General features: G+C 36.8%; 1 protein-coding gene across 2 annotated transcripts in view; it reads right to left on the bottom strand.

Moving 5' to 3' along the window:
* Positions 1-551: 551 nt before the first annotated feature.
* The window catches only part of NEBL (nebulette), a 249811-nt gene continuing 236537 nt past the window's right edge, over positions 552-13825 (bottom strand). For both annotated transcript variants that reach the window (XM_041486260.1, XM_041486252.1), the window contains 2 exons: positions 11018-11133; positions 552-5461 (listed from right to left, as the gene is read on the bottom strand). In XM_041486260.1, coding sequence (XP_041342194.1) covers positions 5285-5461; positions 11018-11133 — 293 coding nt within the window. In that variant the 3' untranslated portion in view covers positions 552-5284. The remainder of the gene's footprint in view (positions 5462-11017; positions 11134-13825) is intronic.

Raw genomic sequence — 13825 nt, 5'->3', positions numbered from 1 at the left:
AGCATAATAATCTTCTTCAACTACAGGCAGAGCAGTTCCAAAATACTTCTGGAATTTATTTTAACTTAAACTTTCTTACAATGATTTAAAAATAATTTACTTGTATAAATGAATAAAGATGACATTTGTATATAAAATCGTCTTAAAGAAGCCAGCAATGCAATCTTTTTTATTAGTGCTGCACTGAGAGCACACCTAACCAAATTCCCATTCAAAGACAAGCAAACCAGTATCAATTAAAACAGTGGATTTCCTTCACTTACTCTATTTGCTCATTTAAACAAACCAAGGGTCATGGAATGTAACCTGGTGTTCTGTTGAAGCGTTACAAATGCACACTGAAAAAGGCAAACCTTTTAAGGAGAGGGCATGTCTGAAATATTGTTTAGGAAACTGTTTACTGGGGTCAAGCTTGACAAATAATGCTAAATATTCTACTTAAGACTGAAAATTCAAAGCTTCCTTAGTTAAAGCAATATCTGTGTTTGAGAGCTTATACTAATGGGTAGCTTTACAGAGTGTTGTTTATGAATATAATACATACATAGTGCTGGGTTTAATATTTTATTTGAATGAAGTTTAATGTTATGCAAAATAAATTGTTATGTTACATCCACTGTGACATCAACTAAAATGTGAACTAGGTTGCATAGGTTAGTACTTTGGGCAGCATGATGTTGCTCTAGTCCACCAAAGCTTAAATATTCACAGTGTAGAGGAAGAAACAGGAATTAAAGCATTTCTACTAAAATATATTTTAATAGCTGGTGTTAACTTTCTGCATAACAAAAGCCAAATTAAGATGATACATCATATGATCCAAGAGTAAGTTTATCTTTCCTTTGAAAAACAATTGTTATCTTCATAACTGTATACCCTCAAATACAGTACAGTTTTGCAAAATAACTAAAACTTTACACACTTTAAAGCAAACATAAGCCAAACTGCACAGCGGTTCATTTTTGCTTTTTATATCACACTGCAAAAACCAACAGCTGAGAGATTTTCCACATCATGCTAATCAATGTCAATACAGTCATTGCTGTCTTCCAATGGTCTAGCAATTTCTAATAGTAATATTAAATACACAATTGAAATGCTACAGTATAGCTTATTTTCCCCCCTAAAATAATAATAATTAAACAAATGTCAACAACAACTGGATTACAACTGAAGTACAATATGCAAATTCTATTTATCAGACACAAGAAGCATATGAAATTCCTTTGAATATACTGTTGTAGTGCAGGCAGTTTAGGAAATAGAGCTTTCAGGTTTTCTTTCCAAAGGAGAGATGGGGTTCCTATGGCATAAAGCTGGAGAAAATCACTAAAGCATTGCAAAATGGTTTAATCTTCTACAGCTCACTAGTACTTTGCATTTGCCAGCACATCAGTTTGGAGGACTCCTTTCAACAGCATCTTCTGTCTGTTTCAGTATATTATTTAAACATTTACTAACTAAAGTATATTCTATATTTTAAATGGAGTATTAATTAACTTAATAAAAATCTATATTTTTATACCCTGTACCACCTTCTGCCAAAGACCTCTGAATTTGTAATTTCTTTTTCATCGTACAAGATGACATGCAGTCACTGTACAATAAAACTAGAATTATTACCTTTCCCAGGTATTGGAGACCTTCCACATCCCCAAGAAACACTCGGCAGGGACACATTTGTCAAAAATATAATCCATGGGAGGTGATTCTCTGTCAAATCCCAGTCTGCTGAAGTAGTTTATTGTATGTCAAATGTAATCAAGAAAACCCTGTTTCATCAAGACTAAATGCTAATGTTCGATAATGAAAAATTACAACTGCAGTACCTGTACGTAGCTTTGTTTAAAAAATGAAGATAGCCAGGCAAGAAAGAGTAATGAAAAGCAAGGCACCCATTTGTTCTTGTATGTATGCATGAATATGCTCTATGTTGTTTTCTACATTTATACTCATGTTAGCAAGAATTACAGCATTCTTTATAGAATTTTTTATTTCTAAAATGGGAACATGTGTACTTCCAACCTGAACTTTGGAACAGCTTGAGAAATTCAAGTTCTTAAAAGCCCTTTCCTTTCCCCACAAAAATGTTGACTACAGGAAGAAAGAACAGTGAGGGGATCATGCTGTACTAAAAATGACTATAAACTTTAAAGGTGACAAGACAGCACGTAGCATCTTTTCACCCCTATATCACACTGCCTGTAACAGTCTCCAACATATGCTTGGAAAAATGTGTGCTGGCACAATTTAGTTCATGACTTACTCTCCCTGCCTTAAAAATTTTAGTTCTTATTAAAAAAAAAATTATGATTGCATTCTGATAATTTTGGGCCTTTGATTGCATTGCTTAGACCAAAGCTGCAAAATCACACTAAAGTTCAGTTTATATCAAAAAAGCAGGAACCATTTCATATAAATATGAATTTCTAAGCATATATGATAAAAATGTTGACTACAAGAATAAGTAACTTAAACCAGATCTTAATAATTCTGCTGACATACCATTCTCAAGAGAAATCAATTCACATACTGTTTTGTTTTCTTGACCTTTTGTTTTTTGCAAATTGCTTTAGCTGCTCTGCCAGGCTAATGAATATTCAAAATTCAAAAGGAAATTTTATTTCTATTGTTCAGCATAACATAGTTCTCTAATGTCACCAAATGCTCATTTTCTGATTTACTTCTATACATAAAGTATTCAACACTGTAACTGTCTCCTCATTTAGGAAGAATGACTGTGTATTTATAGGTGGAGACTCTCTGTTTTGTAAGTCACCAAAAACTGCAACTTGATGCCATATAGATATTCTCTGTATTTCTTTTTTATTCATATTTGGTTAGCAAACTGACACCTTGTTTTTAGTGTTGTCAGCATTGCACAGCCAATAGAGCAGCACAGCAGCAAGTGACAGCCAGCTGTGCCTCAGGCATCATCTGAAAAATTTGCCAGCCAGCAGAAGATGGAATTCCTCTCCTCGCTGTTGATGGCCAGTGATAAAAACCAACACAGAAGCAAACTGCTTGTTTTAGAGCTTCTGGCTCAGCATAGCACATCAGCTTTAAAAACACCATGTGACTTGCTGATTTCATGTGGGTGTCACCAGTAATGCACAAGGGCCTGCTGCAAGAGCAGCTCCTTATGCAAAAGTTGCAAGAATTTTAAATCACAGCAATCAACTATACAAATTGCATATTCACAGTCATGGAATTCTGTTTTTAAAACAAATTTTTGAAGGTGGATACTCCTGCAGCTTTAGCCTTGAAATTAGGCTGCTGACAAGTAAGCACAGGTAATTCCACAGTCACGGACATTTTTACATTTCTTTTTTAACGCAGTTATTCCATTCTGCTTGGCAGCTGGCATCATCCCTGTATTAGCAAGACCCAAAATAAAATTGCATGAGCTTACCAATTCTTTGGAAATTGTATGTAAAAACTGTATGCAAAAGTAGAACTTACAGGGATTTGCACTGACAACTTTCAGTTGACATAACAAATCCATACTGCCTTCCTTATTTAATTTTTAAGTAGTCATTTCAGGGTTTCCTGCTATGTGAGACGAGAAGTACAAAATTGTTTAAAAGTTCTATATGTAATTCTACTTTACAAATTTTAGGAATGAAAGAAAGCCAGTGCAGGCTCAGTATTCTAAGGGCTACTGCAAAGTTAACTTCCTTAGCACATGGCTGAACTCCACAAATTATTTTATCACAAAAACATTTTCTTCCTTAAACATTTCTGCATCCACATAAATAATTTCTCCCATGAATCTTTAACTCTTTTGTCCTTCCTTCCACAATTTCTCCCTGTGAGGGAATACAGTCAAAGCAAAAAGAAGTTGCATGTGACTGAAGCCTGCTGACAAAATCCCTCATACTGATCCACTGTGTCACTAGCTGTTAGATCCTCTCCCAGCTTCACAGACTGAGACCTGGATCTCTCAGTTCTGGCTGTAAGTGAAGAGACACCAAATAGCACATGTGAAGGTTTGTCAGCAGAATATTTTTACTGTTTTCCACAGATGGCTAAACTGAAACATAATGGCATAGGGCATGTTGGATTTTGCTTACTTAGCTTTCCCTTCGATGTCAGTTATGAGAAAGATTAAGTCACTAAAAGGAAACATAATTCTTCTCCATCATTAATCATTTGGCAAGCGTACAACCCACTGTTGGATCACCAAGGATTTGGGAGCAAACTGAAGCAACAGGCCATTGATCTGAAATGCACTACAAGAACCAGAGCTCTCCTCCACTGCTCGATGGAGGCACAAGTGTTTCTGCAGCAGGGGAGGGACATCAGCTCATCAGCAAAGCAGCCATTAAGCGAGTTACCTGTGGTGAGAACGGGATGTGACTGCAGGCTCTGGGGGACTGCACAGCACCGCGGCCGCACGTGGGGTCTGTATTTACAGCACTACAGGTGAAGGAGCTAACATGAAGTACTGGTTGTACGTTGCCCTAATGAAAGTTTCTATTTGAATGTTAAGTATTATTACAAGGAAACAGAAGAGCTGACAGGTTTTATATTTTAGATAAGTCTTTGCAAGGGATCTTCTGCAGAAAAGATACTGAAGAACCAAGAATCCAGACCTGGATCTAACTGATGGATTAGGATGGAAGCAAAGCTAATAGATCACTTGGAAATAAGAAAAAAATGTGTAATCCAAGAATAAATGTGGATATGCAAGAGTCAGGAAATTTTTTCTGTCAAAATAAACATTTACTGTAAGGCTGCTGGGTAGTAGGGGGTTTTATTGGGTTGGTGGTTTTTTTACTGGCATGTTGCTTTTCTTTATGTCAAATGACTGAATTATCTACTCAACATATTAATTTTTATTAGGAAGCTAACTGCTTAAACATTAAACATTTCCCTAATAATTTGAAGATGTGTTCAAACTCTGTGTGTTAACCTCCTGTGACTTCAGAGTGCCATAAGAAGTGAATCAATTTTATGATCTTTGAGGTGTAAGGAAAAGGCATTACCCCTTTACTGTTAATTGACCAAAGTTTTTATAGGACTGGCAGCACCAGGCTTCCATGTATGTTTTTCATTTTGAAAGAGCACTATTATAAGCAATGCTGTTTTCAAAGCTCTGAGCTTCTTGTGGATTGTTTATATTCTCTTTAAAGGACTCTAAAATGGATTCTGAGTGAAAATGCAAACTGTTATAGCAGTGATAAAGTAATGATCATGAACTCTTAAAAGATTATTGTGATTTTTTCTAAAAGGTTAGATTTTAAGTAAATCATAATAAAGCTCCAAGGACAAGAGACAAAAATTAGTTAACAAACTCAATATAATTTGCTGGAAGCATTCCTGTTTTCCCAGTTCTCTGAACAGTACCATACATCCAGCCATCATCAATTGGTTGCACATTGATGATATAATCACCATCCCTGAAGGAAACTTCATCTTCATCTTGAGCGCTGTAGTCATACATAGCTCTGTATGTTCTCTGTTGAAGGAAAGAAAACAAGACTGTTAAGTCTCAAGTCTAAACCTCAGATTCCTTTATTCCTTTTCTTTGCACAAAGAAGAAAAGAGAAGGAAAAAAAGAATAGAGGGAGCAAAGAGAGAGAAATCTCAAGTTACCTGTCAAAAAGGAACAGTATCCCCTTCTACACCCTGTCAAATATACAGTGAATACAGGCCCTTGTTCTGAGTAGCAAAATAATTATTTTGTTAACTCACATAGTCCTATGGCTTCAAACAAACAGATTTCAAAGCATTCACTGCATACTGGAATATTCTAACTGTTGTTTCATTAATTCACTAGTAACAGTTCATTACGTCCAGCCAGGCTAGCTCTGCTTCTGCTCCCTATTTGCATGATTCACAAATAGCTTCTCCTGTGCCTTCACTACAAGAAGAAACATAGTCTTCATCCAGGCCATTAACTTTTCCATCTCAAAGAATGTCCTTCATTTCATTAGGATTTTACCCAAATTAAGAATTATGAATGCATTATTACCTAAAGGAAAGACAAGATTTTTAAAATTCTATAAAAACAATTTTTACGAATACTTGTATTTTCATATTCAGACAAAATTTAGCACATAAATTCCCATCATCAGCTAAGAGAAATTTCTCCACAACCCTGCCCACTATAAGACAAGCTTTCAGCGTTTTCCTCTATTTTTCTAAATAGAGTATTTGTTTTCACTCATAACCAATAAAATGCCATCATTTACTGGAATTCAAAGTGGATTTTCAAACTCAGGAAGAACAAGGTCCCCTTGTATCTTAAGAGCAGAATAAATCTAGCTCATTTTAAAATTCCCAAGAGTACTTTCTTTTCCTTACCCTGGCTCTTAACAGAAGTCAAAAGCAGTTCAAGCATCACTGATAATATCCAATTTCCCTCCCGGTAATTTTTGCTACGTTACCATATGTAGCTGAATTTTTCTGGTACAATAATTTAGAGAGAAAAAAGGCAAAACAGTCAATATGTGAGTACCTAGTACTATTGTCTGAGCCTTTTAAAAGACAGCAAACTTCTCTGCTCAAGAAAACAGCTCTGAATTAGTTTTAGTTCATATATATATATATATACGGGGGCTTGAGTGTTTTTCATGAAACTGCTTTTTAAAAAGGTGGAGATTACTCCACATGGAGTGAGGAAGCCATTTGTCACATGCTGGAAATGTGGAATGATTTAATCCAAACTCTATAGGGCAATTGATCATTACTGTTCCCATGCCAGGAATATACTTCTAGTCTTGGCGCTACCATTGGTAGTGCAAATTAAACAGGGCAGAGAAATCAGCTCCTGTTTAAACACTGGAGACCATTGGAGACCACCTTTCCTGAGAAGTCTACCCTGAACTGCATTTGAGTCCTGTGCTACATTATTGTCCTCTGCCATGGCTTGTTTTGCTGACCTACAGGCTGTGACCAAGAGCAGTTTTCAAACAGAGGTATGTGCTTCCCTTGCAGTTCCTTAATATCTTCAGAGTGTGCATGGAACTCAGGTAAAAAAAAGGATCATTTTTTATGCACTACGTAACAGTAAATAATTTCTTGGGTTCTATCATCACCAAAAATCCTTAAATATTCATAAAGTAGACAACTAGCCATCAAAAGGCTCTCTGCCTTTCAGAATCTTATTTTTTCCAACTATCTCAACTGATCTCACTGCTGAGCCTTGAAACTAGCTCCAAAAAATCAGTGAAAAATATGCTATTACAACAAATTCAGCAGCAGTTAGCCCTTGAAATAATTTATTTCAGAAGAGGGTCCATTTAAGAAAAATGGTAGCAAGTCTATATCTGGTATAAGGCAGTAAATGGATTTTGCCTAGAGCCATGGTTATACGTATCCTTTAAACGGGAAAAGACTGGTGAAGAGATTAAATGTTTTATTAAACTAACATAAAACTGGAAAAATAGAGAGGTTTTGCTCACGGTTTTGCTCACTCACTCTTCCTTAGAGCACCATGGCAAAGGACATACCACCGCTGTCTCCTAAAAGGCAGCTTGACTACATCACTGTGGTGCACAATTGTGAAGACAAGCCCGCAATTCCAAACTTTAAAAGAATTTATTAGGGCCCTAAATACTGCTGAGAAACCTAAATTTATGGCCTTAACACCTAATTAGGTGCTAAATGGCTGTCAGGAGAAATCTCCATAATAATCCTGTTAGCATTTAATGCCTAATTATCACTGCAGAGTGTAGTATGGGCTATATAATCCAGAATTACAATGCCTAAAGGACTCAAAGCAGGGATTTTAAAATGCATTTCAGTGAATTGTTCCTCAGTATTCCTCAATCAGCAGTGAGTTTAGTGGGTACTAAGTTACAAGAGGGTGTAAGTTTGGAGTTCTGTAAAAGAGTCAAAACTCACTTATCTTCCACCTCCTCGAAGGTCTGTCCCACACCCTCTGCTTAGACAGACCAGTAAGTCTTGTCCACACGAAGAACCAAAATCAAGCTAATATATTCTCAGCTGCCCAGCCTGTTCTGGGCTGACAGGTGTGTATTTCCACTTCACCCCAACACTTACCTGTTCCATGGATGGCTCTTTGCAAAGAGCAGCAACTGTTGCAGCATCCTTCACACACAGCAGCCATCAAGGACAGCCAACTCGAAACATAGGTTTTGTTTTCCTACCACTCTTAGATATCAAACAGTGTGTGAACACCCCATTATTCTCCAAATAGGAAAATAAGCCTCCAGAGCTTTCTGTTATAAAACACTTTGTACCCTGAGTAACAATTTAATTCACCCCATAATGCAGAACTGCTCACAGAAAGCAAGGACAAGTTAAGAATCAGAAAATAATGCAATTTATTTAGGAAATAAAACCCTATCCAAAGATTGTAATAGGACATGCCTAATACAAAACAGAGCTCAAAATTAAATAAACCAGATTTTGAAAATTTAGAAATTAGAAAAATCCTGTTTCTTAATATAAGAGACCAGTGAACACGATTATAAAATGGACTTATGCATTTTGGGGACAGATTTGATAATAATATAACAACTGAGCTGAAAGGAGTAAATGTGCTAGAGCAGCTAACTCTGCAATCATCTCTGCCCTGATATAACCCATGGGATCTTAATCACTTCTGCCCTAGAGATGTCCCAGCAAAACTCAAGCACTGATGAATTTATCAACCTCACTGCTTTTAGCTAAGCCTCAAAAATGCTCAGGCTTTGAGGTCACAATTCTAGGACAATTCTTTCCTCCAGTCCCCTTCCCCTGGCACTTTCTTCTCGTCTTTCCTCCCTCTGTCATTAGCCAGACGACACTGTGTCTCTGGCAGTACTGCTCCAAGCCCAGAACTGAACAGGCAGCTGAAAGCAACACACCTTAACATTGTGTAGCTTTGTCAGATCTCCTACAGCACGTCCACACCTCATTTTAAAAGCACTCCAAGACAGTCATCAACCTTCATTCTGCTACATTTAAACACATGCCCAGCCAGGGCCTTCCCCCAGGCACACTGAGAGACCATTCTGTGTTGTCCCAATAGCTGAGTGCAACATCTGCAATGCTGCAACACCTGGATGAACTGCACAACCTAATGAAAATATTCTGGTCTTAAGATGGAAGACAAGGGAGCCTGGCAGATTTCTAACTGCATCTGAGATGCTTCTTTTGGAGCAGAATCATCACCCCAGGGTGGTAAGATCATGCTGTGTCTTCCTCACCAGACTGGCAAGTTAGCAGTCAGCACCATGCCAGCAAGTCTTTGATTTACTCTCTCTGGAAATACTTGGGATTTATTTTCTAAAGGGAAATCCACTCAGTTTTCAACATCAGCAAAATGAGTTTAAATGATGGTGTTTGCTGTTTTCATTTTTTTCCCATGACAAAATATTATCACTTACAAGGATGTCAAGTGAAAAAGAGTTTCACAACAGGGAAAAGAAATCTGTTTAAATTTATAATCTTTAACATCACTCCCTTCTTTTTCCTATTACCTTCTCATTCCCAAATCTGGAAGAAGAAGCAAATGATGATTCTCAAGATACTGAGAACATTGAAATGACACAATTTCAACAGCCTGTCAGGTAAGTCACGGGGACACAGAGGTATTAGGAAATAGGAGTCATCTCTCTGCCCACAAAGCTGCAAAGGCTGGTAAGTGCACTCTGAGATTCACTGGCATCTCCATTTTCTGTCTGCTGCATTTGAGGGCTGTTTGCTTTGCTCCCCAATGACTAGCACATCTGCTGTCAAAGCCCAGGCTTCCAGGTCTCCTACTTTTTGGATTTTGTCCCTTTTGGAAAGCAACCAGCTCCCAAAGTGCCTTGTAAGATCCTTGGAAATTAATGGTTGATTCCACTGTCAGCTGTCTCACAGCTGTCATGCAGGCGTCCAAAGAGTTTCTCAGGTTATTGACTCACTCAATGATGGAAGTATCTGGATCCCAGACTTTCCAGCAAGTTAGCCCCCTCAGCCCAAGACAGCTGAGAATCTGACAAGCCTGAAACTACTCATGCCACACAAAGTCATGACCTTTACAATATAAAATGTCATGGAGTTTCAGTTTTACCAAAAAATACAAGTTTCATCTAATCTTGAAAACAGGGTTTTTTAAGCTCAGCAAGCTCTAAGTTTGGTTCAGAATTAAATATTTATTCATCTCTGAAAAAGGGGACAGAGGTATTCAAAACAGTTTAAAATTTGAAATGAAAATATTTTAAGGTAAAAGGTGGCTGGGTCTCTAGGCAGCTAGGAAATCTCTAGGCAGCAATATGATTTTAAAAATATGATAACCATTAAAACTGAAATTTTTATATAGGGAGTTAAAAAAAAGAAGCTTCATTTCCTAAAAATCCCAGCTAATACCATTCAGCTCTCCCACCATGACCAGTTACTCTGAAAATGAAATATTCACTCCAGCTTTACATTCTCATCCACCACAGCTGAGAACTTCATGAGACAGCCATGGTTTCATGATAAAGCTGCTTCTCGACTGCCGACCAGTGTAACTCAATTTGGATCTTACACAAGTCGGTGCACGACTGCTGTGTGCAACTAGAAAGGGCACAGAAATCTGGAGTCTGAGCTAGCTCTACACAAGCAGAAGTAATACAGGTAGGCAGAAAGCCTGCTAGCACAAAATCAGCAAGTCAAAAAAAGTTGAACTGATTTAAACCAACAGCGTGATCTTAAGAGATCACTGGTTTTCATCCAGTGCTAGGAGCATGAATTCATCACAGAGCACAACATCAAAATTCAGCCTCTGAAACACTGTCCAAGCATCTACTATTTGTTTTAAGTAGGTAAGTAGGTAGAGAATTCAGTTATTTCTCTGCTCTATGAATATCATACCTCTTTTAAATGTATTCTCATACAGAAGTTCTTACCACTGCCCTTAAAAATTTAGTCACTTAAATCTTTTTTATACTTGAGGACTACCAGTTACACTTATGATCAAGACAGCCAAATAGGTCTACTACAGAACTCCAGGGGTTAAATTCTGTCATATTTAAGAGATTTTGCAATAGCTGATGATGGTGCTTATCAAATAAAATTCTCCTTTAAATTCAATACTCACCAGACTTGCTGAATGAGGCTGTGAATGCATGGACCTCATGGATGACATACTGGTCTGGTGCATGTATCCATATCCTTGAGTCTGGCTTTGTTGATATGCCCCAGGGAGAACAGGGGCTGCATTAAAAAATACATACACATCAATTAATATTTTAAAACAGCCCTTATCTAAAATTTTGTAGAATTTGTAGATTATTTTCACAGTTAATAACAATTCCTCCATACAAAACAGTTCAGAATTATTTCCATAAAGAACATAAGGCTTTTTAAAGGTTGATTTACACATAAATGTAGCCAAAGCTATAGCAATATATCCACAAACGCTATCGTGATTACTTGGAAGGAAAAGTTTAACATACCATTAGAAGTTTAATCATTAAAAGGTTTACAAAAGTTTAAGACACCACTAGCTCGATTTTGGTACTAACATAGATGAGACATTAAATATATATCCCATAAGCTGCTATTTTTAAGGCATCTTGAATGATGAAAAAAAGCTAATACAATTTTGAAATTATTCACTAGAAATTCACTGTAATTAATTCTTAACTCATTGCAAACTAACTCTTATTTATCGGGCTATGAACAAAGAAAGATTGGGATTCACAGAAGAGGCAGAAATTTTAATAAGTAAGCCTACAGTCAAGTTTCTTAGTTTATTCTGATTCCATCAATATTCTTAGTCCAACACAGAGAGATCAATGCTACTAATTTTGAAGTCCACCTTATTTTTATTTTGAAGTCCACCTTATTCAGTATTTTCCTCTTACCACATAATTGTTTTATTTCTTTAATACATATTTTATTCACATTTTAACACATCTCTATGCTAATCAATAATATATTAACTTCTATTGTACCAAGAACTGCTGAAAGCATGAATACAACCAACAGGGATCCCTAACTCTATTGCTTACTAGGAAAGCATTCATAAACTTCCCACATCTGCCCAAACATCTTATTATGGCAACCGACTGAAATAAAATGTGTTAAAAACATGGTTGATCAAAAAACTGTGAGAAATAAGCCCAGCATAAGTAACTATTTTCCTAGCAAGGCCAAAAAGTATCTTAAAAGCAAAATTAAAAGTAGTGAAGTGGTTTTCCAAATAAAAAGATTAAAGTTTAGTCACCATATATTTGTAAACATTTTACAAGACTCAAGCCCTCAGAAAATAAAGATTTCTGGCTTGAATGGAGGTTATTACCCATCTCCCCTGTTATTTGCCAGAATTTTACTAGCTCAATGGGGAATTCATTTAGCTACACTGAAAAACAAATGCATTTCTGCTGATACTTTTCAAGTGGTCTATTTAGCTGATAGTCTATCTATCTCCTCTTTCAAAAGCTGTCTTTCCATTAAAGGAAATGGAGCTTATGCCTGACATGATTAAAGAATCTTCAAACATGAGTCATGCAGCAGTCCAGCACTTCCTGGGATAGATCTCTTGAGCTTGTTGGGAAGAACCACTTCTGCAGCAGCCATGACAAATAGATACAAAAAGGAGTAAATCTAACATAAGATTTAATGAGGTTCACAATGTGTGAAAGGACCCAGGACTTGTAAAATGAAAAAATACATGGGAAAAGCAGGAAAATCCAATACAAATATATATTTATATTTGCATTATATATATATTTATATATATATATTTGTATTCATACTTGCACTAGTATTACTCCATAATTCTCTGCTTCTTGACTTGTCAGGACAAGAAATGCTTGTGTAAAAAGGGGCTACTGAGAAAATTTTTGCTCAACTACTTCAGAAAGAAAAGTCAACCTTGTGCTTTCAGCAAGTTGTTTTACCAATCCTGCTTCTCCAGCTAATAAAATCATTGATTTCAACAAAGGTTCTTCTTAAAACTTCCATTTAGTTTTAGTTAGCATATTCCAATGCACTAAGCATGTAATTACAATTTGGGATGTTACACATTGCTCTTCTGTACTTGTAAAGACAACTAACACTATACATTAAGTAGGGTTTTTCTGATTTGGAAAACATGCTTCAAACTATTGTAATGAATAGATTGTTCTGTTAAATGAGGGAAATTAAAGTGATATGCAGTCAGATGCAACACTGGAACACGATGAATAATGGATGTTTTAGAAGGGCCAAGTTCATTCTAATGACATATAAGTAGAAAGACATTTTCAAGCAGTTCAATCATCAGAGAATTGCCGCTCATTAACATATTCACAGGATTATCATGCATTAAGTGAATAGTCCTAAGTATTTCATCAAATAATTTATGTTTCAATGTTGTTACAGGCTATTTCCACATGAGCAGATGTGGCCCTTCGTGAGAAAATAGAGAAAAACATAATTTAATCAAAGGTTCTGCGATCAAGCTGGAATGAATACATTTTGTCTAATTCACCACCAGCATGAATGATAGGCCAGTGTGTCAAAGCCAACAGAGTCTCATCTCCTCACACCAGCAGCAAATTATTTTTACGGGTTGAAAACTAAAGCTTGAAGAGTTGAAAAGCACATCTTGAATTTTTTAACTTAGCAGGAGGAGTACCTTCAGCCAACACTGGCCACTCATCAGCCAGCAGCAAGCCTGCCCTGCAACAACAGAGGCTGGTAGCTCTTGCCTGGTCCCTGGCAGGGTCAGACACCCTGAGAGTCCCCTTCGTCTTCCCAAGAGAAGCAGAGGCTGGTAGGAACCTTTTGTTCTTGATTCCTTCTCCCCAAAAGAGATCTTTCTCGTTTCCAATCAATCATCCCTTGTCAGCGCAAGGCAGCAAGCCTACTGATGGTCAGCTTCATTGTAACCTCCAAGTCATCTGGCTTATTTTGGGGA

This window comes from Pyrgilauda ruficollis, unplaced genomic scaffold (genome assembly GCF_017590135.1).
Source record: "Pyrgilauda ruficollis isolate IOZ18807 unplaced genomic scaffold, ASM1759013v1 scaffold12, whole genome shotgun sequence".
Lineage (NCBI taxonomy): Eukaryota > Metazoa > Chordata > Aves > Passeriformes > Passeridae > Pyrgilauda > Pyrgilauda ruficollis.
Note: the sequence above shows the minus strand (reverse complement) of the source record. Positions and strands in the feature narration are given on the sequence as shown.